Source organism: Sebastes umbrosus, chromosome 5, assembly GCF_015220745.1.
Source record: "Sebastes umbrosus isolate fSebUmb1 chromosome 5, fSebUmb1.pri, whole genome shotgun sequence".
In the NCBI taxonomy this organism is placed as follows: domain Eukaryota; kingdom Metazoa; phylum Chordata; class Actinopteri; order Perciformes; family Sebastidae; genus Sebastes; species Sebastes umbrosus.
This window is the reverse complement of record NC_051273.1, coordinates 5401998-5425012: the sequence shown is the minus strand read 5'-3', so window position 1 is coordinate 5425012 and position 23015 is coordinate 5401998. Positions and strand designations below refer to the sequence as shown.

Genomic DNA, 23015 nt, shown 5'->3' with positions numbered 1-23015 from the left:
TACCACTGATGTTGTTTTAGTCTGTTTTTTTACATTTAGTTTTTAAAAAGGAACATTGTAACAGCTGTCAGTTCTGAATGGTTTGTTTTCTGACTCATGAAAAAAATGCAAGTCAAATCTAATGAATAACAGTATTAGTTAGAGGCTATTCTAGTGAGAATAAAAGTATTGTAATTCCTCTGTCTTGCAAAGTCACATTCATAACATTTGCCTACTGCCTCTCATACAGCTCCAGTGTCTTAATGGTACAAAGCCATAGCACAGGTGGCAACATCATGCGCTGCCTCATGCCCTTCAGTTGGTGGATCAAAGACTTCCTGGATGGGCTCATGATGCAAACATCCAGACCTGAAAGTAAATATCAAACTGTATAAGTAACATATCTGAATGCCCTCTGTCCTTCAGTTGTGCTGTACATTTTAAGTACTTTCTGAAACTGAAAGATTGAACCATTACTTACCAGTGGCATTTCTGTGCAGCTCATTTACCTGGACGTTTCCAAGAACTGTTCTTGAACACTCCACTTGGCAGTTACTTGGCAAAAAATGTGGATGAAAAAATGAAGAAAATTTTTTTCGAAAGGTACCTGCAGGATTTTGTTACCATGACCCTGAAAGTGGCATCAGATGAAGAATTGCAGGTAAGAGTAAATAAAGTGCTTAATGTCTGCGTCCATTAGCTGCAATACTACTGCTCTCACTTCCTCAAAACAATTTACTGTATATATTTGATTTTTGTGGTGTTTCAACAACCCAATCCAGTGGGGTCAAATACAACAATCCAATTTAACATTCCACTGCCTCAAAATGTTGTTGATGCAACACACGGCTAGCAGTGGAAGGAAATTTAACTAAACTCATTGGCTACTGCCTTACACATACATAAGCATTAACCACATGGATTTTCTACACTTGAGTTATGGAGAAATTGGTTTGTCAAACCTTTTAAATGCTTCAGTCAAATTTACCTTAATGTGGTTGCTCATTAACATTGCTGTTAAAAATCTACTTGTGCATTTACTCCTCAGCTCTTGTGTCAGGCCCTGGCCAGCTGCGTTGATGAAGTACAGAGACGAAAAAGAGATGAAGATGAGCTCTCTCTTCCTCTCATTCACATTGCCTACCATCTCTACCAAAGTCGTCTGCAGAACCTCTTACGGATGATATCTCTTCAGCCTGTTGTTGTTTCTTCTTTGCAAAGAAACAAGCACATTAGACATTGTCCAGAGATGGTAAACACATTTCTAAATTTCAGCAACATTTTCTTAAGGGAAAATGTATACCCATCCTACAAACTTGAGGCCTGTGATTGTAATTTGTCATTGAGTAATTTCAAGGTGCAAAGTGTTATGATGTCACAGAGATGCTTGGAGATAAGAAAGGTCAATGATTGTTTTGTTATGGTGTTCTGTGGGGTACAGAACACTAAAATTCAGAGAATGCATCACAACTGTATTCATTTTTAAAAATCCCAGACCAGAGAGGACATTCAGTAAACAATTTTTGTACACAAAAACCAAATATTGACCACCCTTTAATTCTGTCATCTTTGAAAGGCATTTATTTGGATGTTTTGCATATTATTGGGCTCTTTTCACAGGATTTTTTCAAATTATTCAAAAGTATTGAATCACTTCCAAACTGTTTTGGTGCCCTGTAGGTTTTGGATGTCCATGCGGCCAAGGCATGTGTTGAACTCCTGGAGTCTGCAAATTTAGATACTGATGCTCTATGCCAGCACTGGCTAAAGCAGGTGAAGAGACTGCAGACTTCTTTGGAGTTGATTTGCTCTCAACATAACACCAAACAATATGGAGAGCGACGCAAAGAAGGACTCCATGGTGTCAGGTAAGAAACTGATGTACTGAAATGGGAGTAAAATACTAAATGACATGTGTCTGCATGGATATTGTCTGGATGCTCTGTTTCCCTCCCACTCTGGTCACAAGCAGGTTAGGTGGTTTGGGAACTTTAAATTGTGAATGTTTTTTTGTCTCTATATGTGTGTCTGTAGGCCCTTTGATAGACTGATGATCTGATCAGGGCTGGTACCCAGGCCTCTCATGCAGTGTTTGCTAGAATAAGCTCTACTCCCTCATCACTAATACCATGAGCTATTTAGAAACTGGATGGATGTATATTTCACACAGTGATGCAATGCCAAAGTCAACCATGTGCACTGTGAATAGCACAGATAAAGCCTTATTCAACAACTCTATTTTGTGGCATTGCGCAAAAACTTCATTCACTACTATAATAACTACAAGAGGCAGCAAGTTGGAGACTGAGACAGGTGGGAAAGCCTGAGGCCATCGGATGGATGGTCAACACAGTCTCACGTCAGTTTGTGAAAGTCACTAAATTTGATCTATTTCATTCGTGTACACAGAGACGAATTTCTCTTTTTTTTTCTTGATGCGCAGCACGACTTTCAACAACGTATTTTTCGTGCGTTTTCTTATGAATAACAAGCAACCCGAGACGCACATGTAAATTTCTGCTCCAGTCTTTTCAGAATAAAACTACTTGGTTAGGTTTAGGAAAAAATCTACTTTGTTAGGCTTAGGCAACAAAACTACTTAGTTAGGTTTCAGAAAAAAATCGTGGTTTGAGTCAAAATAATACAGGAAGTGCTATAATTTAGGTACGGAAATTACATGACAAATAAATCAACGTTGACTTTTTGTTTCACACGGGACACAAACAGCGGCCTCCTGGGCAAAAGTCCTGTGTTTTTTGACCCACCCATCCACCCTGACCTCCTCCCTACACAGCGTTCGCTGCTCTTTATACTTCCCGGTTCACAATTACGTGGATTACATATGAATTGATTTTGTGCTGACATCACGAAAAAAATTCGAAATTTGTGTCTATGTACACAAATCAATACATTACATTTTGTGACTATTTCATGAACTGCTGTGCGTCTTGGCTGGGATTGATGGAGAATGGCAATGCCGGTGGCTGTGAAAGTCAGAATTTGGCTGAAGGGAGGGATGGAGGCAGAATAGGAAAAGCAGGACAGAGGCAGAATTTATAATGGAGGCAGCCCCCTCACGCCTGAAATAATGAGCTCTTCTGCTAAAGTCATAAGAAATTATGAAAATGTTATGAAATACAATATTAAACCCGTTAGGCTTCAGGGAAATCAAGTAGTGGTGCTGTTTCACATTGCAATAACCATGTATAATGAGTGAATTGATTACTTAAACCATCATCTAGTGCTTACCATCTCTGCTTACCAATTCCTGGGGTGAATCTGTATATCTACAACAAACTAACTGTGATTATGGTCTGTAATATTTTAAAGTAATGGCTGGAAGCGCATCTACATCCTCTCATTGTTTGTGGAACACATGTTACTGGGTTTCCATAATGACGAGAATCAGCTCAGAACACTGGTCCTGAAACACATTCAAACCTTAAGCAGGGTGAGTAGATTTTTGTTGACCAATATATTCTCCAAAACATTAAGCAGTGTGGCCTCCATCAAATGTGATGGAGGTCCTTTTTTTAACCCATTTCAATTGAGGAGAATTTTGGTGTTTCATGACGGTCCTCATGCTGTTGGCACATGTTGCCACATTACTGTGGTGTATTTTACATGACGTTCAGCCAACTGAAAAAACTGAAAAATCACCATTATGGCTATTGATTTATTAATATCCAATGTTTTTCACCTCTTTCTAAGGTTCTGGAGGGAAACTCCAATGTAAGATCAATGAAGGCTTTTCAAGCTGTGATTAAAGTACTAAAGTCCTGTAAGCAGGGGGCAAGTGATCACATTTTCAGGTAAGGGCTTGTTAATTTGACAGTTCAGTTATTTTTAATGAAATAGTGAAAAATGTTCTTTTGCTGCACTTCACTGAATCTGATTGATGTTGGTTTCATTTTCATAAAGGTTTGGACTTCAGTGTGCGGTGTGCATGAGGGAGCCTCAGGATCCTGTGGGGCTGCCTTGCCATCACATCTACTGCTTAACATGCATCAAGGCAAGCCTTGATGCAGGACGGACTTCCTGTCCCAATTGCAGGCAGCAGTTACCAAATGACTTTCAGCCACATGTCTCTGAAGATATCAGGTGAGATGTTTTAAATATTTCATGTACCATTTAACACCTGTAAAAAGCCATATTCTTCTCTGGATCCAGGATCAGTTACAGAATAGCCAACGCAGAGCTCGTAGGGTTCGACTGTTAAAGTGATGTAAGCTATTATGAACTTTATTCTTGGCTTTTACCCACTGCACCACTGTTGTTATTAAGTGCACAGGAGCCTTTTTTGCACTGTACAGTGCTTAGCAGCTGCTTAATGAGCCGCCCGCCATGTAAGAAATATGTGTGCGCTTGGACACTGAGCAGTGTGACAGATATCACTCAGTGATTTCCTATTGTGCATACACTTATCCCGTATGTGTAGACAGTACAGTGGCATACAAACTGAAGCAAGAAAGTCATCTGACAGAGTAATATTTGGGGACTCAGTTGGCTAATCTTAGCCACATTTGGAACTTTTCTAATAAATACTGATAAAACGTCATCACTTTTAATTTTTATGTTGCATTTGATTTTTGTGAATCTGCAGGGACTCTATTAAGAAACATGCCGAATTCAGGCAGCGTTGCAATGGTTTCTTCATTGATCTGCTCTCCACTGTGTGCTTCAAGGACAACACGCCACCAGAGAAACCTGTCATCAACCACCTGTTGTCCTACCTGATGGTTGAGACAGGTACCACTTACTGTAGAGCTCAAAGCAACATTACATGAAATATTGTTTCCTTTTTGTTTTCTTCACCTTCACCATTTTTTTTTATATTTGTTGAAATTCTCATTACATCTCGACAGCAATCAATAAATCAAATGCTCTGACAAAAAAAAGAAAACAATCTTGTATTGTGGCTGTCGCAGGCCTTTAATAAGCCCGCCTAATTATTTCATTCATCATCGGAGTGGCTAGGCAGGCGAATTTCCCAAATACTAACATGAGTACTTACAATAGTCATGTTAGTTGTTTACATTTATTATGATATTGTGCGTGTTTTTTTACATGTGAATGAGACCTGAGGTAGTTGGATACGGTTGTAGAGGATGTCCTCCTCTCCCCTAACGCTCCCTTATTGAGTCGTGGATTTTTTTTGCGGTTGGATATGTAGGGATTTGGTAGGAACAGGTTTGGTTATTAGCAAATTAATTAATAATATCAATAGAATTATTAGTATTAATAAAAATGATAAATAAACATTAATAATAAGCGAGGCACCACCCTGGAATCAGGGACCAATAACCAAAGCCTAGTACGTTACCAATCCATGGGAGAAAAGGTTGGTAATTCCATGTGCTGACGTTGTGGTTCCAAGTCAAAGATGTTGTCTTTGCTGTGCTCAAATCAAGTTGTGCAGATTGGAGGAAGCTGGTTGCTCCAATACTTTATTCCCAGCGGCTTGATAGCTTGGTGCCAACTTCCTTGCGGTTGTTGCTTGAAGTTAGTTGGTAAAAAGGCAGGCTCTCGCGTCTTCTGCCTTAGAGGTTCCTTGTATTTCTGTCTGTTTCCTAACAGGCCATAGATCAGAGCAGAGCTACTTCTACAGCTTCTGGTCTGGAGGAAGAGCAGCAGCTCACCTCTCGCAGGTCAGCAGAGGTGAGGAGAGGGTGAAGAAAGAGAAAGAACAAAGGATTGTCCTTTGGTTTTGTCCTGGGTGAATTTCACACGTATGTGTGAATGCTACAGTGGCCAATGGCTACTGAGCTGAGTCCTCAGCCAATGGCTACTGAGCTGAGTCCATGGTTGGAGATTCTCAATGGGTGCATGACTCAAGGATCCTGAGAAGCGTAGTTCATTGTCTTTGTCACTTTGTCACCATTTGGTAATGGTGGGTCCCAACAGATACGTTGCCTACCCCAGCTTTAATAAAAAAAATTATATATGTTGTGTTTTTTTTGACAATCATAACTTATCTTTTTTATATATTTTATCCTCTCTTTTTCACATTTTGTTCATTTTGATCTTTCAAACCAGAACATGAACAGATTCACACCAAAGATCTGTCGCCTTTTGACGAGTCCCCAGATAAAAACCCAGTCGTGCGATCTGTTATCCTCAAGCTGCTGCTGAAGTTCAGGTAGGTAAACTAAATGAATCTCTGTAATGTTACCATTCAACATCTGAATTTAAATGATGAGCTGTCTGGTAGATATAAATGTCAGCTCTGTCAGCAACACCGAGGAGGAGTTTTGACAGCATTGCTGCTTTAATCACATTGAAGGATTTGGTTGTGAGAAAATGTCTGACTCGTTTTAAGCGCCTCTACTTCAACGTGCGAAGCTCTTCCGCATTGTACCATGTGTATGATGACCGTAACTGTGTTTCAGCTTTGATGAAATCCAGGAATATTTGCAGCAGCATTTGTCATCTGTTGAAGAAAGCAGATTTGTGGATGACAGGGATAAAGCAGAGCTTTATGCCTTGTACATCAACTGCATGGAGGTAAAACATAATTTAAACAAACATATAACTACTGTTTTATCATGTTTAATAGTGTAGAAATGTACCAATAAAAATGGAAAGAAGATTTCACTGAATATTATATTATTATGAGATACTTATGAAGCAGCACAAAAACTGTGTTGCTGTGAGAGTGTGACCTCCCAAAACCAAATTATTTCTCCAGCAGGACGTTACACTTCCCATGGATTACTATTTGGTCTTTGAACCTTTTTACTGGGCATTTCAGTGGCAGAAGGGCCAACTATTTGTGTGGTGAGGCCAGATGTTGGGGGTCTAATGTGATTTCTGTAATTTTGACTCGAGTTTCTCTGGGACTCAGTTTACACCAATAGAATCAACAAAGGAGCAGGGGTCTTTTGTGTTGGATTAAGTGCAGGTTTATGTGCAATGTCAGGGTAGTGTAAGTCTACAGGAGGTGTTTTATTCAGGCTCATTATTTAAAGCAGTACAGTTACAGGATACCCTCTAGTATCTGAGTGGGACAGGAAGGGTTCTGAAGGAGTTTGGATTTCAAGTCATGTCAATTTTATTTGTATAGCTCAATATCACAAATCACAAATTTGTCTCAGGGAGTTTTACAATCTGTACAGGATATGACACCCTCTGTCCTTTACAATACAACCCTCTGGCTCTGGATGGCAGCTGTACCACAAATTGTTGTTTCAGTTTCTGCTCATTGCTGATAGGGGTCAGTTGAAGTGACACTTAACTTTAGCATCTTTTCTTTGCAGGACTCCATGTGGGAGAAAATGCCTCAGGAAGGCGACACGGCTGAAGAGCTGAAGCCATTTTACAATGATGAAACACAATTCCTGCACTTCTATTTGGCCAAAGTCACTTCTATTCCAGCAACAGTGTCTGTTCAGCATCTGCAGCACATTGCACGGTTGCGTCTGTCCCTCACCATGGCTGCCCAGCTCCTCAGTGACAATCTGTCTGGTAAGAGATGACTTCACTACTGCTGACAGTTTGCATTGGTTAGCAATAAAAAAAATTAAGAGTCTGATGGACCACATTGCTGTTACAGGCAACAATTTCCCAGATGGAGCAGAAGATTTCCTGAACATGGTGATTAAGTTCTGTGAGGAAAGTGGGAACGATTGGTACCGTGTTTACCTGATTCGCAAGCTCAGCGAATGGCAGGGTGTCGAGTCCGTCCAGATGCAGGTGAAACAACCAAATTTCCGCTGGCTTTTCCCTACAGAGATCCATCAGCAGGTACACCACCATTCATTAGCAAATATACTCTAAAAAATGTATGTAAACATGTCACAATTATTACATGGTGCAGCCAGTGGAGCTAATCATCAGCAGCACACTATCATTTGATATCATCATTTGCAGGTCTTCATTTACTAAATCATGGAAACAAACCATGGAGTCAAATTTATCGCAGTTATTAGACTATTCCTGGACCAGGGAGCCACCAGGACATCTCAAATTAATTTGTAGCTGTAGCTCAGTGGGTAGAGGGGGTTGTCCTTTAACCAAAAGATTGGCGGTTCAATCACTGGCTCCTACTGTCTACATGTCGAGGTGTCCTTGAGCGAGCCCATTGCTCCTAAAATACTTAAGATGGGTTAAATGCAGAGGTCAAATTTCATGTATGTTCCTGTATGTACAGTATATGACGATTCTAATAAAGTTTAAGTTTAATATCCATATATTTGGATACATTGCATTATTGTTTTTGCCCCTCTAACTCCTTTCATGGTGTGACCAGAATGAAGACGGAGGCCAGATGGACCAGTATCTTGTGTATGGAGAGGAATACAAGGCGGTGAGGGATGCAGTTGCCAAGGCAGTAGTAGACAGTGATGTTCAGCAGATAGAAAACATCTGTGAGGTACACTCTCTTTCATATCTTTGACCGATTCCTGTACATCTTGCAGTGTTTTGACACAAGGAAAAGAATATCTATTTTTAACCTGCATACTATATGGCTAGTTTATGTTAAATATAATGCATATGATGCATGGCATGTCAGTGATTTTGAATCTTTTAGCCTTTTTACTACAAATCACATCTGCTTTACATCACAGGTAATTATTTCCATTAAATAAACACTGCTACCGTGTACTAGGAAATGTACTTTATTTTGTTTTTACCATTCCAGACATTCATGGTTTCCATTAGTTTCTGTATTGTAGGAAAATAAACTCCCAGTCTTGAAGCTTGGTTTAGTTGTATCAGTCAGAGTGAAGTCTAAATGGAAAGGTCCAGTACAGACTTTTATAATCAGTTTGCACTTAAAAAGCATCACCATGCAATGATGTAATGTTGACCAAAAATAAGTTGAGTGACTTGATGTTCACTGTGATGGACTGCACAAATTTTCACACTGTACGATAAAGAATGGAAAACAACTTCCTGGAATGGAGAAAATAAAGATCTAAAAGTCCAAAACGAAATAGTTAAAGAGCGAAAACTTGAGATCTGTTTCATTACCATAGTTGGTATTGGGACCAAATGCTTGTTCAGTCTGAATAGTAGATACTCACTAATTTATCTTTATTTGTTTTCCATTGATGTAGAAATGCACCGCGCCACCAAGGAATCGAACAATGTTCATTCTCCTGGCGCTTTTCCGAGAGGTTACTACTCTGTACAGATCTGCAAATACAGGACTTCATCCGACCCCTGAGGTAAAAAGAGTGATAAGATACACCTTTTGTAGACACAGAATAATATATTACACATCTTAGATAATATTGTAATAAGTATGAGTTTCGTTCAGATGTGGCAGGAAAACACTGCCACCAAGTCAGAACCTTCAAATAACCACAGAATACAAATATATACAAAATACAGTCAATCTTTATTACGAGCACGAGCGATGGTGGGTGCTGGGTGTCGGGTCAGCACGGGGAGCGATGGCGGCTACTGCACCCTCTATGGCCCGGCCCTGACTATCTACAGGAGGCAATAAACCTCCCCTCCTCACACTGGAACAACTAACCCGCTACTCTGTCTGTCTTCATCGCCGGCACCTCTAAACAGCTACGAACGACACCCTCCCTCCCGCAGAGTGCCGAGCCGCCGTAAAACAGATGCTCCAACCTCGACTCCCCTGTTTCAACTGCCTTGTGTCTCTCAAATCCGAGTATCTCGCGCCCGCAATCAGGCACACCTCTTGTCGATTCAGTTAACCAGCCCAGTCACACCACACTTTCCCCCAGTTAATCCGCCCATTCACATCACAATATTACGCAACCAAGAGTTGAACAGGGGCTGATCTCATTCAGGAAAACATGACATAGATTTTGATTGTTTATTGGATTAGATTCTTTGTTCACAAATAGACATAATAGAAAATGTGACTATGAGTAAAGAACAATCAGGGGTTCAATTAATCCCTTGTGAAAGACACTGCCTCATTTGCTACTTAAAGCAAGTTAAACATTTTTGTTTGCTGCCTGTTCAATCCCTCCACAGGAAAGATGAACATATTCTGTACGTCATCCAAAAACTCGTAGATCAGATCTCCCGGACACCTCCAGACAGCAACGCTCTTAGCATGGCAGAGCACAATCAGTTTTGTTCAAAGTGTGGGAAGCCAGTGGGCCTTGTGGCTGCAGTAAGGTCTTCCACTTGTCGATGTGGGTGCCTTTGAGGAGGGAAGTGGCTGCACATTAGGGAAATATGTCATTCCAACAGTTTTCTGTAACACAGTCTAAAATCAGAAAAGATTTATAACCCTCATAATGCCTGATGACGTCATTAGCATTATTTTGTCAGACATTTAAACTCCAGAGCCACAGCAGAAATACAATAGTTTTCACTAGCTGAGGAGTACTCCACTGACAAAAACACTGATTTAACGTGTAAAATCAGTGGACTTCCCTAAAAAAGGTATCAAGATGTCACAAAAATGTAAATAATGAACAAATCTGGAGGTAAAACAATGAATAACTTTTCACTGAAAACATGCTCTCTATGGTGCAGAAATGTACATTGTTTTGACCACTTCTTTTCTTGGAACTTTGCCGAGTTGTGCTTTTGATTTGCAACCACATGTTTTATAATGGTGCTATAAAAATCTTGCTTATTGCCACTGTGTGTCTTCTTATATCTTCCCCGAAGCTATGCCAAGCATTTGAAGAGCTCATCCAGGGCTCAGAGTATCTACATCAAAGAGAAGTAAGGGATTTCGCCTCAGCCTTGGTTCACAACAGGTTGGGAGCGCTGGCAATGAACCCTGGTCATACTATAATGGTCAACAATATCATCGAGCTGACCATCCATCTGGCAGCTGTGCTGCTCACTAGGACTCATCACCTGGTGATGCCACTCAAGCAACTTGGTCTGTCTCCTGAAAATATGCAGGTAAACATGTGTCATATCTGCCTTTTTAGATGATTGCAAATCTCCTTGGTGTCAAATGACAGACGGCTGTCAATTTTACAACTTTAATGTGCCTTACATAGTCCTGTGTTGGGAGTGTTCAACATCAGTGGATGGGGATTTTTATTTCAAGACAGATTGTTGTGACAGAATAGTTGTAAAGAAAAGCTCTTTAAATTACTTAATAATAACTGATGATTACTTTCATGTTATTTTCATGCCAACTATTACTTTTTAATTTATTTAACAGGCAGCATTTATACCCACAATGCCTGATGACATGTTAGCTGTTGCCCAAGCAGCCATACAGCAAAACTCTCTGACGCTCACTTGGTATGGTATGTATGAATCATTCATATATAAACCACAATTTTAATTTATAATTAATTTTTGCAGTTTGGTCTTCTCAAACAATTTCTCAAATAAACAATTTTCTATAACAGAAGTTTGAAAGTCCTCAAATAATCTTTATTGCTCTGAGTTTGCATCATCATATCGGATGTGTAAGGAGTCACATAATCCCACCTACTAATTGTTTTGTTTAGTTTATCTTCTGTCTCAATAATCCAGGTGATTTAAAGCTTCAGTAGGCAGAATATTTTTGGTATCATTGGGCAAAAACTCCATAATAACCTTTCAGCATATTGTAATTCAAGTGTTCTGAGAGATAACTAGACTTCTGCACCTCCTCATGGCTCTGTTATCAGGCTTTAAAAAATCTAGCCTGTGATGGGAGACTTTGACCAATCACAGGTCATTTCAGAGAGAGAGCGTTCCTATTGAGCGTTCCTATTAGCTGTGCTCTGGCTGGTGGGCGGTGCTTGGTATTTCCTCAACTGATCTCAACATGGCTGCCGGGTCCCAGACTTTGTCATTTTACAGCTAAACAGTAAAGATCTTTCTGAAAACATTTGAGGAGAGAAATAGTCATTACAGTAACAGAATATTGATTCATATTTGATCAGTGCTGCCTAGTTTGACCGTGGTCAAAGTTCGCGAGTGATTGACAGACGGCAGCTGGACGGCAAGACTCCAGCTCAGCTCTGATTGGTTGTTTCCTTCCAGTCTGTGAATTCTTGCAGATGCCATTAGAAGCACCTGAGGACACAGAGGCACATGATATCTTTCAGATTACCTGTCTCATGCACTACTGTCAGGATATAGTGACCGTTTTATAAAAAATACTTTTTATAATCATATTTGCTCCATTTCTACCCACTGCAGCTTTAAGGCTATTTTAATTGGTTGATTGTTTTTCACAGAGTGTCCAAAAGGGCATCCATGCTGCGTTGATGAGGTAAGCTACTTTTATGCAGTTCCAGTTAATTTATTTCCACATTGATTACAGACATGAAGTGATAAAAATATACAGTAGAGTAGAAAATGATCTGATCTGCTGTGTTCCACTGCAGTGTGGCCTGCCCACGGAGAGAGGTCAATGTCTGGAGTGTAAACTGGAGGTTGGAGGGGACAATCATGTAGCCTTACCAGGATTCGAACGAATTGAGTTGCATAAGTGAGTGTCATTAAACAGGAATTTTGGGTAGGGTATAATATAAGGAGGGATCATTCATTTAGATATTTTGTGGGTGTGTAAAAAAGCAAGGCCACAAAGACTCAGTTTCAGTTTTGTTTTATAGTTGTTAAAGTATCAGCAAACTACATGCAAATGTAATGTTTTGAAATTCAAATGGATTGTTTTGTTGAACACAAGATTTATATGTTATACACAGTTGTTTGTCTGTTTAAAGATACAGTGTGTAGGATTTGGCGGTATGTAGTGGTGTGGTTGCGTGTCAGAGAACTACAGTTCAGGTAACTTAAAAATGCAAAAGTCTCTCTCCAGAGCCAGTGTTTGGTTTGTTCGTTTTGGGCTACTGTAGAAACATGGAGGAGCAACATGGTGGACTCCGTGAAGAGGACCTGCTCCCTATGTAGATATGAAGGGTTCATTCTAAGCTAACGAAAACACAACAATTCTTAGTTTCATGTGATTATACACTAATGAAAACATAGTTAGAAATATATTCTATTCCATGTCTGTTAATAGATCCCTAGAAATTTTACACACTGTTCCTTTAAGTAGACAAATATCTAGTACATCGCCAGTTGCCCATTTTATGGGGATTTATTGGAACCACGGAAGTTACAACATTTCCAATATCATGTGATTACTCCAAAAATACTCCAGACTTCGATATTAAGAAAACTGTTTTATATTGAACAAAATTAAATTATTTATCATTAATTTGAGAGTAGCAACACTCGGATGATAATCTGTGACTCCTTTGTTAAACCCATTTTGAATGTAGTTGTAATCCCAAATATCCTGTACAGTAACATTTAAACATCTCCCCCAGACTACTAACTGACTGATGCTGTAATCTGTTGTTTTAGGGATCGCACAAAGCCTGGCCACATCCTAGGAGATCCTGAGCAAAGAAACAACCCAGACACCAAAAACATGTCTCTGAGTCCCTTCACTTTGGTCAGGCTGGTTACACATTTGGCCATGTGGCTGGGAGCCTCAGAGAAGTCCCAGGTGAGCAGATGATGAATTACTCTCAAAATGAGATATCAACATTATTTCAGAGTTGACATTGTGTGTAGCTGAGAAATCAGATGATTCTATGCAGATAATGAGCTCTGCAAAATAGATATAAAGCACTAATAATTTTGCCTGTTCTTTTGAATCTGACTACGACGTTGTCCCCCACTCTCTGCTCCTCTAGTTTGTCCATGACATCATCCAGCCACCTGTGGATGATGTTTGTTCGTTTCTCAGTCTACATATATTTAAGGATCTGGATCAGCTGTCAGAGGCACTGGGAAAAGGAGCTGACGACACTATTACAACTGTCCACCTGGTGCTCAGATCCCTGCAGGAGCTAGTGCAGGCCAGTCCCTGTAAGCCCACCACCAGTCAGTCACTGACTGTAACTATTTTGTTAGCTGCACATTACCACATCTAATGTGTCTTAAATGTTTACATATTGTGAACATAACAGTATATGATGTATTTTACACAATATCTTCTGTTTGATTTTGACTAGCTGGTATTGATCCTTACCTAACAACCAAAGCATCCAGAAACACCTGGGAGACTACTGTAGCTGCAGATATTATGACGCCTCAGTTGAGGGTATGGCTTTTTACCTTTTTACCATTTTACATTGTTTTTTTTTCCTTTTATGAGTGATGATGAAGCTTTTATTATATTTGACAATGGGCAGTTTGACTCATACATATAATACATGGCCATCTACACAGTCATCAATGTCAATATGGGAATACTGTTGTTTGTTATAAGCTACTTTTATTTTAATTATCTAATTGTTATGTTTAATTGTAATGAACTAATTCTCTTTATATTCTCATCATGTATTGCATATGTATTATATGCTGATATTTTCATGGTTTTCTTTTGCACAATACACATTTTTCTATTGCTGCAGTAAACTCTCCTTCTACTACTACCAATATTTTGCATCTAGGATCTTGATCATCTCCTGCAAGAAGCAAAGGGCAGCATCAGGACTGACACACGTGTGTCCTCCAACTTTATCATGAGGACGACCTTCGGTGATGATTGTACCTTTCTGACGTCGCTGCCGCAGGGCTCTCAGGTCCACAGCTCGGCGGTGTGGAGCTGCAGGGAGCGGTTGTCATTGCTCAGCCTCACACACATTGTGGAGCAGCATGACCAAAAGGAGGAGCTGCCTCTTCTCTGGAGGTTCCTGCAGAAGGTGAATGTCTGTTAGATGTAAAGCTTTGTGACAAAATGGCTTTGAATTCCCCAGTTTGGTGCAGAGCAAGAAATCTTGACAGCCTCTAGCCACATTGTTATGAAATTTGTTGTAGGACGATTCATAATTATATTTTTGGCCTCCTCACCTTTGATCTATGGCCACCAGAAATTCAAAGTCTCCACTTCTACACAACATTAAAATACAATTGGTGGATTAATTTGAGTAACTGTACACATTCAGAGGATGATTTCTTTGCATTTTGGACACTCCATGAGATTTTCTTTTATTCAACCTTTAGACCAAATGTTAACCATGCCCAGAAGATATCTTATAATTCAAAAGTATTAATTTGCCGTGACATTTGATGAGTACATTCTTGCTCCTGAGGGGATACACCCCTCTAACTATAACAGCTCCACCACCGTTAGGATACATTGTACATTCTTATCTCCATTACTCACAATACTTTCCAAAACAATTTTGAGAAGTAATGAACAATACAATTATATTTATTTTAGGGCTGTCAAAGTTAACGCAATAATAACACATTAACGCAAATTAATTTTAATGCCACTAATTTCTTAAACACATTAATGCAATTAATCTTTCGGAGGCTGTAGCGGGCTCAGTTTTAAAGCTAGAGTGAAGATACTGGCATCCTATGAAACTAGAAAAAACTTAAGGAAACCATCATATTAGTTTGTCATGAAGGAGGTTAAATAACACTCCAAACTTGCACTAAATTTTGGCAAGGTAAAACTGGCATGGCCATTTTCAAAGGGGTCCTTTGACCTCTGACCTCAAGATATGTGAATGAAAATGGGTTCTATGGGTACCCACGAGTCTCCCCTTTACAGACATGCCCACTTCATGATAATCACATGCAGTTTGGGGTAAGTCATAGTCAAGTCAGCACACTGACACACTGACAGCTGTTGTTGCCTGTTGGCCTTGAGTTTGCAATGTTATGATTTGAGCATATTTTTTATGCTAAATGCAGTACCTGTGAGGGTTTCTTTTGTCATTGTTTTGTGTTGTTAATTGATTTCAAATAATATATATATACATACATTTGCATAAAGCTGCATATTTGACCACTCCCATGTTGATAAGAGTATTAAATACTTCACAAATCTCCCTTTAAGGTACATTTTGAACAGATAAAAAATGTGCGATAAATCAAGATTAATTATGGACAATCATGCCATTAATTGTGATTAAATATTTTAATCAATTGACAGCCATAATTTATTTTATTATCATCTGGGTGATTGAAATGTGTGAGTGAAAAAATTGACTTACTGTCCCAGTAATCTTCCAAAAAAGAAATCAGAATAACAATCTCTTAAAAGTTTCAATAAAAGGAAGAATTACTTCTTCATCTTGACAGCTAGTAATTTGTTTTGATCAGCAAAATTATAAATGGGCCAAAGAAGTATTACAGTCAATTATCTTAATGCCTTTATATATGCAGCATATGGTTATGAGGCATGATTATCAGCCGTTTAATTTGTGTTTTTCTTTTTCAGGAGAGAGAATTTCGGCAGATTAAGCTCCTTCCAGACATCCTAATCCTGCAGAAACACTTGGTGAGAAAATTCCAGAATGCAACTGACCAGATAGTGGGCTCCATCGGAGAGTTCATCGAGAAGCAAACAGGTACAACTGCGATATCTCCGAGCAATGACTATTCCTAAGCCTTGTTTGTTCTCAAAATGACTAAAACCTAATGGACTGACTCTTTAGTGATGGGGAGGCATAGAACAAACAATAGATGACATTTTACACACTCAGATTTTTCTTTTCTTTGATCCATCTTTTGTCATACAAACTATGTAAATATTGTCAACATGTCTTGATTCAGAAAGGAGGAAATGGTATGAGAAACACATTGACATCTTCCTGAAAACATGGAATCTGCTCAGAGTGTCTGTAACCAGCAGTAAGTAAAATACTCATCCAAATCTTTGTATCCTTAAATATTTACAGGTGGAGGCAGTCACAATGAGTGCATTTTCATCTTTCCTTGTCCTCTCCAACCTACAGGTGAGCTGAAGATCCCGGATGAATTTTGCAGCGAGAATTTGAACCTGAACAGCGACCTGGAGTACCTCCTGCCCCGGCGGCAGGGTCCGGGCCTGTGTGCCACAGGGCTGGTCAGTTACATGGTGGCACTGCACAATGAGCTGGTGAACGCTGTGGATAGACACACCGGAGAGGACAGCAGGTACAATACATACATGGAGCTACAAAAAAGTTTGTCGTCCAACAAAGACAAGAATGCTTCAGTTTAATGTTTCAAAATGCTGTTTTAACAATGCTGCTTTGTCATTGTACCTTAAAGGACAGGTTCACAATTTTGTCTGTCTAAAAACAATATGAATATTGAAAGAGGTTTTGGTTGATGTCATTATTTGTCCTGTTGCAGTTGGATAAAGAAATGTCAATCCTGGACTAAAAAGTTAATATTTGATGTCATTGTGATGTCTGCAGCAGTTACAAGGTGAGTGTGGCAGAGCTAATGGAGCAGCATGTGATCCGCTATGAACTGGACAAGGACCTGCTTCCTCTAGTTTTATCCAACTGCCAGTACAGCTTGGAACGTGGCCAAGAGACGATATCACAATATGACCTGCCCAGGATCCAGCAGCAGATCCTCAACCGCTTCCTGCAGGGAAAACCCCTCATCACTCGCACAGTGAGTCCACACTGCCTGGATTGGTTAAAGCAAATGGCAAGACCATAAATGGACACACACAAGCTTAACCAGTCCTTTTGACTTGGTTTGTTCATAATGTTTTGTATAAACCTAGATCGTATTCATTGTGTTGGTTAACAACACTGTAAGACATTTTCACCAAGCAAATTGTAACATCGTATTTAACTTTTTTGTCATTGTATCTGCTCTGTGTTGCCTTACTTATTTTACAGTATTATTTCTGTGCTTCACTAAAGTCACTTCGTGTTGTGCTTTATTTTAGGGGATTCCCACTCTGGTCAACACACAAGAGAGAGACTATGAAACCATTTTCAAAGCTGTTAAAGGAAAAGTGCATCAGGTAAATTAATGGCAACATATTACATTATACAGTTAGATTTCCCCTAAATGTGTTTCATCTCACATCTACCTAGTCAAAAACACAAATACATCGATCAGCCATAACATTAGGACAGCATGGGCACCCTGACCGGTCTGCGGCTACACAGTCCCATACGCAACAAGCTGCGATGTTCTGACACCTTTCTATCGGAACCAGCATTAACTTTTCAAGGATGCTACGTAATGAAATCCCATTGAAGGACTATTCCAATGTCAAGGATCCTTCCAATTCTCATGTATGCATCCTCGACGCTCCTAAAACACCCACAACTATGCACACGATGCATTTCCTGCCCCCCGTTTGGAAACAGGGGAAATATGCAAGTAAACTTTCAGTTATTTCACCTCAACAGGCTGCCAAAATATGTTTCTGAACAAATTCGAGGCAAGAAGTTGGCAATCCAGTTGCTGAATATATTCAGATATTCAATTTACAATGATATAAAACAGAAGGGCAGTCAATCCTCTCATGTGACGAGCGGAAACCAGAGAATTGTTGATATTTTGGCTTGATAAATGACCCCATAAGTATTAATCCAACACGTTCTCATCTCAACTCGTCACATACTGACTCTTTGTCAGATCCCTAGTGTCACTTTTCAGTCGCATGTAAACACATGCATAACGATCCCGCTGCATCACTTTTTGCTCACAGTAAACTAGTGCTTAATGTTGTGAATTAAACAAAAACACTTGCTTAGGATTAGGCAACAGAACCCCTTAGTTAGGTTTAGGAAAAAACATCATGGTTGGGCTTTAAACTACTACAGTTGTACAGTCAAAATGTGACCGGCCATTGTGAAAACGAACGATCAGCTGATTGTAAAGTGAAAGTGAAACGTTCAAACATTCAGTCAGTTTAAACTATGAAGTTTGACAGTTGTGATGTACATTGATTACAATGATTTTAGATTATGGCTTCAGGCTTCATTCATACTTTGTTGTTCGTTCAGGACACCCTGCCCTCTCTGGCATGGAACGCCTTTTCCAGAAAGCTGGACTCCTACAGCGAGGTATGTGAGGCGCTCAAGATCACGGAGCTGCTCCTGGGTTTCCTCTCAATGACTGGTGGTGATCCAATGATGTCGCTGGTCACTTACCTCCAGGACATCCTGAAGATGGCAGACCACATCGATCGTCACATATTGCAGGTTGGTGCATACGCAGCCTCTTTGTCTGGAGTGACTGTTTAGGTTTCCTAAAGATGAGGGACAGTTATTTTTTGTCAGTGTAAACTGGCCCCCATCACTTACATTGTAAGCACATTAGGAAGAGGTCTCTTATTGGCTTATATAAACAGGACTGTTGACAGCAAGCAAAATCTGCTTCAGTGTTCTTGTTTTAAGACGATGAAAATTGTGAAGCTATCCTTTTATGCAGCATAACTACTTTCTGGTCGTGAGTAAAGTAATTAATCACTTACCTAACAATTACTAACACTACAGGCACTGTGCACCAAGTTATGTAGTTCCCCATCTACACAAATATAAGGACATTTTAAACTATAAAGAATATATTTATTACCATTAATAAATTATATCAATCGTCCAAATAAACACAAGTAAAATAGTCTCCTAAAAATAAATCTTAATTATATCCTTAAAACCCCAAAACCAAAGAAAATATACTGTAGGTATAAGCTCATTTCTTTTCTCTCTAACTGTATGGAACAGACTGTTTACTCTGCTGTGTTGTTTCTTCAGGCTCTGGGCAGATGCAACCTCAGACATTGTGTTTCTCTCTGGCAACTCCTCTCCTCCCTTAAATCTGAAAACATGCTGCGTCTCAAGACGGTAAGTGTTGCCTTTGCAGCATTTTGAGGGCTAGTTAAATGTAAAACAAGAGCACTGAATAGAAAATTACTAAAGAAAACTTTATGCTATTACCGGTTTTGTCTAAATAATATTTTCAGTGATTCATCCATTTATTTTTTGGCTCATTTCAGTGTGTACTTAAAACAAAACATTTACTCAGAATATACAAGGTAATTTAACACATATGTGAAATACCTCCCTCCATGTTTCTATAAAAAGGAGCCTTTTTTGAGGTATCCAGCTGAGTACCTGAAAGCACTGACAGAGGAAGACAAGATTGAGCTGAAAGGCTTCATGTCCATGGGAAACGTGGACCAGTGGCTGCTTGAGATGCACGAGTTCCTCCTGTTGAGTCTGGGCCGCCTGAGGGCCACCGACGACTACAAACCATCCTGGAGGTAAACCTGTTAAACTAAATCTTTCCTTGTTAATGCAGTTGCTCCCCAAAGATCTCTCAGGCTGCATTTTGTGCAAGAGACATCTAAAATATATCATTATTATTTGGAAAGATGCAGCTATATAAAACATGAAGTCTTGGGTCCTCGTTCAGGATTCGGATGGCCTGAGGGAAGTAGCTCCTCTGTAGCCTCTCCGTTCTGGCCCTATGACTGTGGTAGCGCTTCCCCGACCGCAACAGTTCAAAGAAAATCCTAAACATCATATTTACCTTGTGTGTTTCAGCAACAAGGAGGTGCTCAGACTTCACTGTTTTGTCTTTTAACACCAGAAGGTGTAATGTGTCCCGTTGCTTGTGATCATCTTGTGTCTGCATTTTAGCAAATATCTGAGCAGTTTTATAATATAACACACGGAGTGATATCTGCAGTGGTTGTATTGATGTCACACCATATGACCTCCTCAAAAATACGGACGTGGCTGTGTGAACCGATCAGGGCAGCGACTTTTACTATTAACTCTTTACTATAGCCAGCAACATGCTGATACAGAATTTATATGTGATACTATCAAACAGATAGTTGATTATAACAAACTAAAAGCAGCTAAAGGGTAAAGGAGGTCGGGGGACTGTATGTTAAGGGGTTGAAAGTGTGGAATTTTAAGTATGCACACTTTGTGAAACATCCACCCGTTTTCTTAAGTACTTGTTGTGAAGGGAGCCTGTCCTGTATTTGTCAAGAGGCTGGGTACAGCCTGGACATATAGCCAGGAGCAATAGAGGAGTAATGTCTACCTGAGCAGAGAATGAAGTCGCTCTCCCTCTGTGTGTCTTGTAATCCGAGCTTTTCCGTGCCCATAGCTGGGCCGACCACACATGCTTTTAATGCATGTTCATGTATGTGAGCGTGCCCCACTGGCTAGCTCACATGCACTGCTCTCATATGGTGGTTACAGCTGATAACGCCATCCTGGCTGACGGTGTTGTTGCGAAGCGTAGCACTCACCCTCCGGTTCCACCCCAGGTTAACACTGTTATCTCTGTCAGCAGTGTCGCCCTTATTTTCACTGTTAGCGCTGCTAGCACCATTAGCTGCGAGCCGCCAGCTCAGCTGTCGCCATGTTGAGAGCCGTGCGGAGGCAATAGAAATGCTCCCAATCTCGCCTTTAGCCCCTTTAATAGATTAAAGAAATAAGCCCCTCAAAACGATTTTTTGTTCAATTAATGTTTATAAACTTGAACTGTTTTGTCTTAAAGCTATGAACCAGAGAGAAAACCTTTGGATTTTTGGTAATATGTTCTCTGTGGTCGGCTGCTGTCAATCACAACCCTGGCCAGTCGACAGTTAATGTACAGTAATGAAAAACATAAACAAAAAGGATGCCGTTAAGAAAAACTACCATGACGCTGGTGCTGAAGGGTTCTGGTTCCTGTATGCAAACATGGTCCTCATCATCCACACCTTTTTCTTCTTGTCAGTGTGAAAGAGACGGTGTGTGCCTACATGGACCGTAAACAAGTGGAGGTGCCTCCTTATGTGGAGGAAAAGTTTCCTGAAAATCTGCTGATGTCTCAGATTGTGGAGACCTGGAAATGTGCCATCACAGCCAAACAGGACTGGATGATGGAGGGATGAACGGGATGACTTCAGATTCAGGTTAATTGCTGATTATACATATTCGAAATGAATGAGGTTAGATTTGACTTTTTTTCTTTTATTTGTTTGTGTTTTTATTGATTTTTCTGAGATGATTATGTATGAAAGACTAACAGAATGACCTTAAGACTCTTAAAGACAATGAAGCATAACAAAACTGATTGAACTTGAGTAAACACAGCCTTGAATATACAGTTTGTTTAGTGTTATCATGAGCCAGCTGTTCATTTACTGCCTTTTGTTACAATATTAGAAATCATTTGAAGGCTCATTTGAAGAAAATATCAGGATCTACTCAAGAAAATGTTGTGACGTTGACAATCATATACTGTGCAACTGTTTTATATTATCTTTTTCATGATTGCTTTTTACATTTTTGAGCTAAAATGTATTTTACTATTGACCACCAGAATATGATAATTAGGGTAATGGTGGTACAATAAAGTAGTATAGAACAAATATGATACGTCACATTTTGCATTTTATTTTTCTTAAGCATTTTAGTACATATAGTTGGCAGTTTGCTTGGAATTGATTAGACAGTGTTTGTTTGATTTATCTGATTTATGTTGTTGTTAGATCATGTTTGGGATTATAGACTCTAGAAAATCATGGTCATAGTCTGTGACGTCACCCATGAGTGACAACAGGGATGTTTGAAGCCTGGATATGCTTGTACTCTTCTCTTCTAGTTTCAGAAAATCTAAATCAGGAAATGGGAAACAAAACATGTCTGAACTCTTTAATAATAAATAATGTGTTACAAGCTCCAGATCTCACAGGGATGTCCAAAATCTGCTTACGTACTGGCCAACAGACGATTTTATGTAAAGCAAGTCATCTTTTACAACTGTACATCTACAAGCAGTAAATGTTCTATTTTCTTAATGATTAAATTGGAAATGATTACATTTGTGCAACTAATCAATAAATCAATTCATACTGATATTGTTTCGAGTTTAAATTTATTTTTGGGGGGTTAAGATATTATGGTCACTAAATTTAATGAAAGCAACTTTTAATTCCAGTTTGATCCAAGAAAGAAAGTATTGACCTGCTGGTCCAGTTTTTCCATAATTGTTTTTGTATTGTGTGATAAATGATTGTGAACAGTCAGATGAGGATTTGGTAATCTAGTTCAACTTTTCATCAGGTTTACATGATAATATTTTTCAAAACTTTAAAGACCAAAAACAAAAAAAGACTAGCTTGGTCCGATTCAAGAAATGAACTCCTTTATGTACGCGATTGCAAATTTGCTGAAAAATGTGAGGTTACATTTGGAACTTTTCCATGAGATTTTAACTGTTTTCCTTATTATACAACGCATCATCCACGTAAACCTCCTTATATTCATTCCAATTCTGCTTTTTTTGTTATAGATTTAAAAACCCTCCATTAGCTAATCCTGGACATTAATCAAGAATTATAATCACCATATAATTTAAAG

The 23015-nt window shown here is 39.4% G+C and overlaps 1 protein-coding gene across 3 annotated transcripts in view; it reads left to right on the top strand.

Annotated features, from left to right (window-relative positions):
- LOC119488674 (E3 ubiquitin-protein ligase rnf213-alpha-like) overlaps window positions 1-21804 on the top strand; it is a 53393-nt gene extending 31589 nt beyond the window's left edge. For all 3 annotated transcript variants that reach the window (XM_037770521.1, XM_037770522.1, XM_037770523.1), the window contains 31 exons: window positions 230-354; window positions 480-640; window positions 1028-1231; window positions 1660-1847; window positions 3310-3430; window positions 3691-3791; window positions 3901-4080; window positions 4583-4728; window positions 6016-6118; window positions 6369-6483; window positions 7236-7443; window positions 7532-7722; window positions 8228-8350; window positions 9039-9149; window positions 10588-10830; window positions 11099-11186; window positions 12111-12145; window positions 12261-12364; window positions 13246-13390; window positions 13581-13755; window positions 13902-13990; window positions 14343-14594; window positions 16127-16256; window positions 16462-16539; window positions 16644-16824; window positions 17091-17295; window positions 17579-17656; window positions 18651-18848; window positions 19401-19490; window positions 19731-19909; window positions 21388-21804. In XM_037770521.1, the coding sequence (XP_037626449.1) occupies window positions 230-354; window positions 480-640; window positions 1028-1231; window positions 1660-1847; window positions 3310-3430; window positions 3691-3791; window positions 3901-4080; window positions 4583-4728; window positions 6016-6118; window positions 6369-6483; window positions 7236-7443; window positions 7532-7722; window positions 8228-8350; window positions 9039-9149; window positions 10588-10830; window positions 11099-11186; window positions 12111-12145; window positions 12261-12364; window positions 13246-13390; window positions 13581-13755; window positions 13902-13990; window positions 14343-14594; window positions 16127-16256; window positions 16462-16539; window positions 16644-16824; window positions 17091-17295; window positions 17579-17656; window positions 18651-18848; window positions 19401-19490; window positions 19731-19909; window positions 21388-21544 (4504 nt within the window). In that variant the 3' untranslated portion in view covers window positions 21545-21804. The remainder of the gene's footprint in view (window positions 1-229; window positions 355-479; window positions 641-1027; window positions 1232-1659; window positions 1848-3309; window positions 3431-3690; window positions 3792-3900; window positions 4081-4582; window positions 4729-6015; window positions 6119-6368; window positions 6484-7235; window positions 7444-7531; window positions 7723-8227; window positions 8351-9038; window positions 9150-10587; window positions 10831-11098; window positions 11187-12110; window positions 12146-12260; window positions 12365-13245; window positions 13391-13580; window positions 13756-13901; window positions 13991-14342; window positions 14595-16126; window positions 16257-16461; window positions 16540-16643; window positions 16825-17090; window positions 17296-17578; window positions 17657-18650; window positions 18849-19400; window positions 19491-19730; window positions 19910-21387) is intronic.
- Window positions 21805-23015: the final 1211 nt, after the last annotated feature.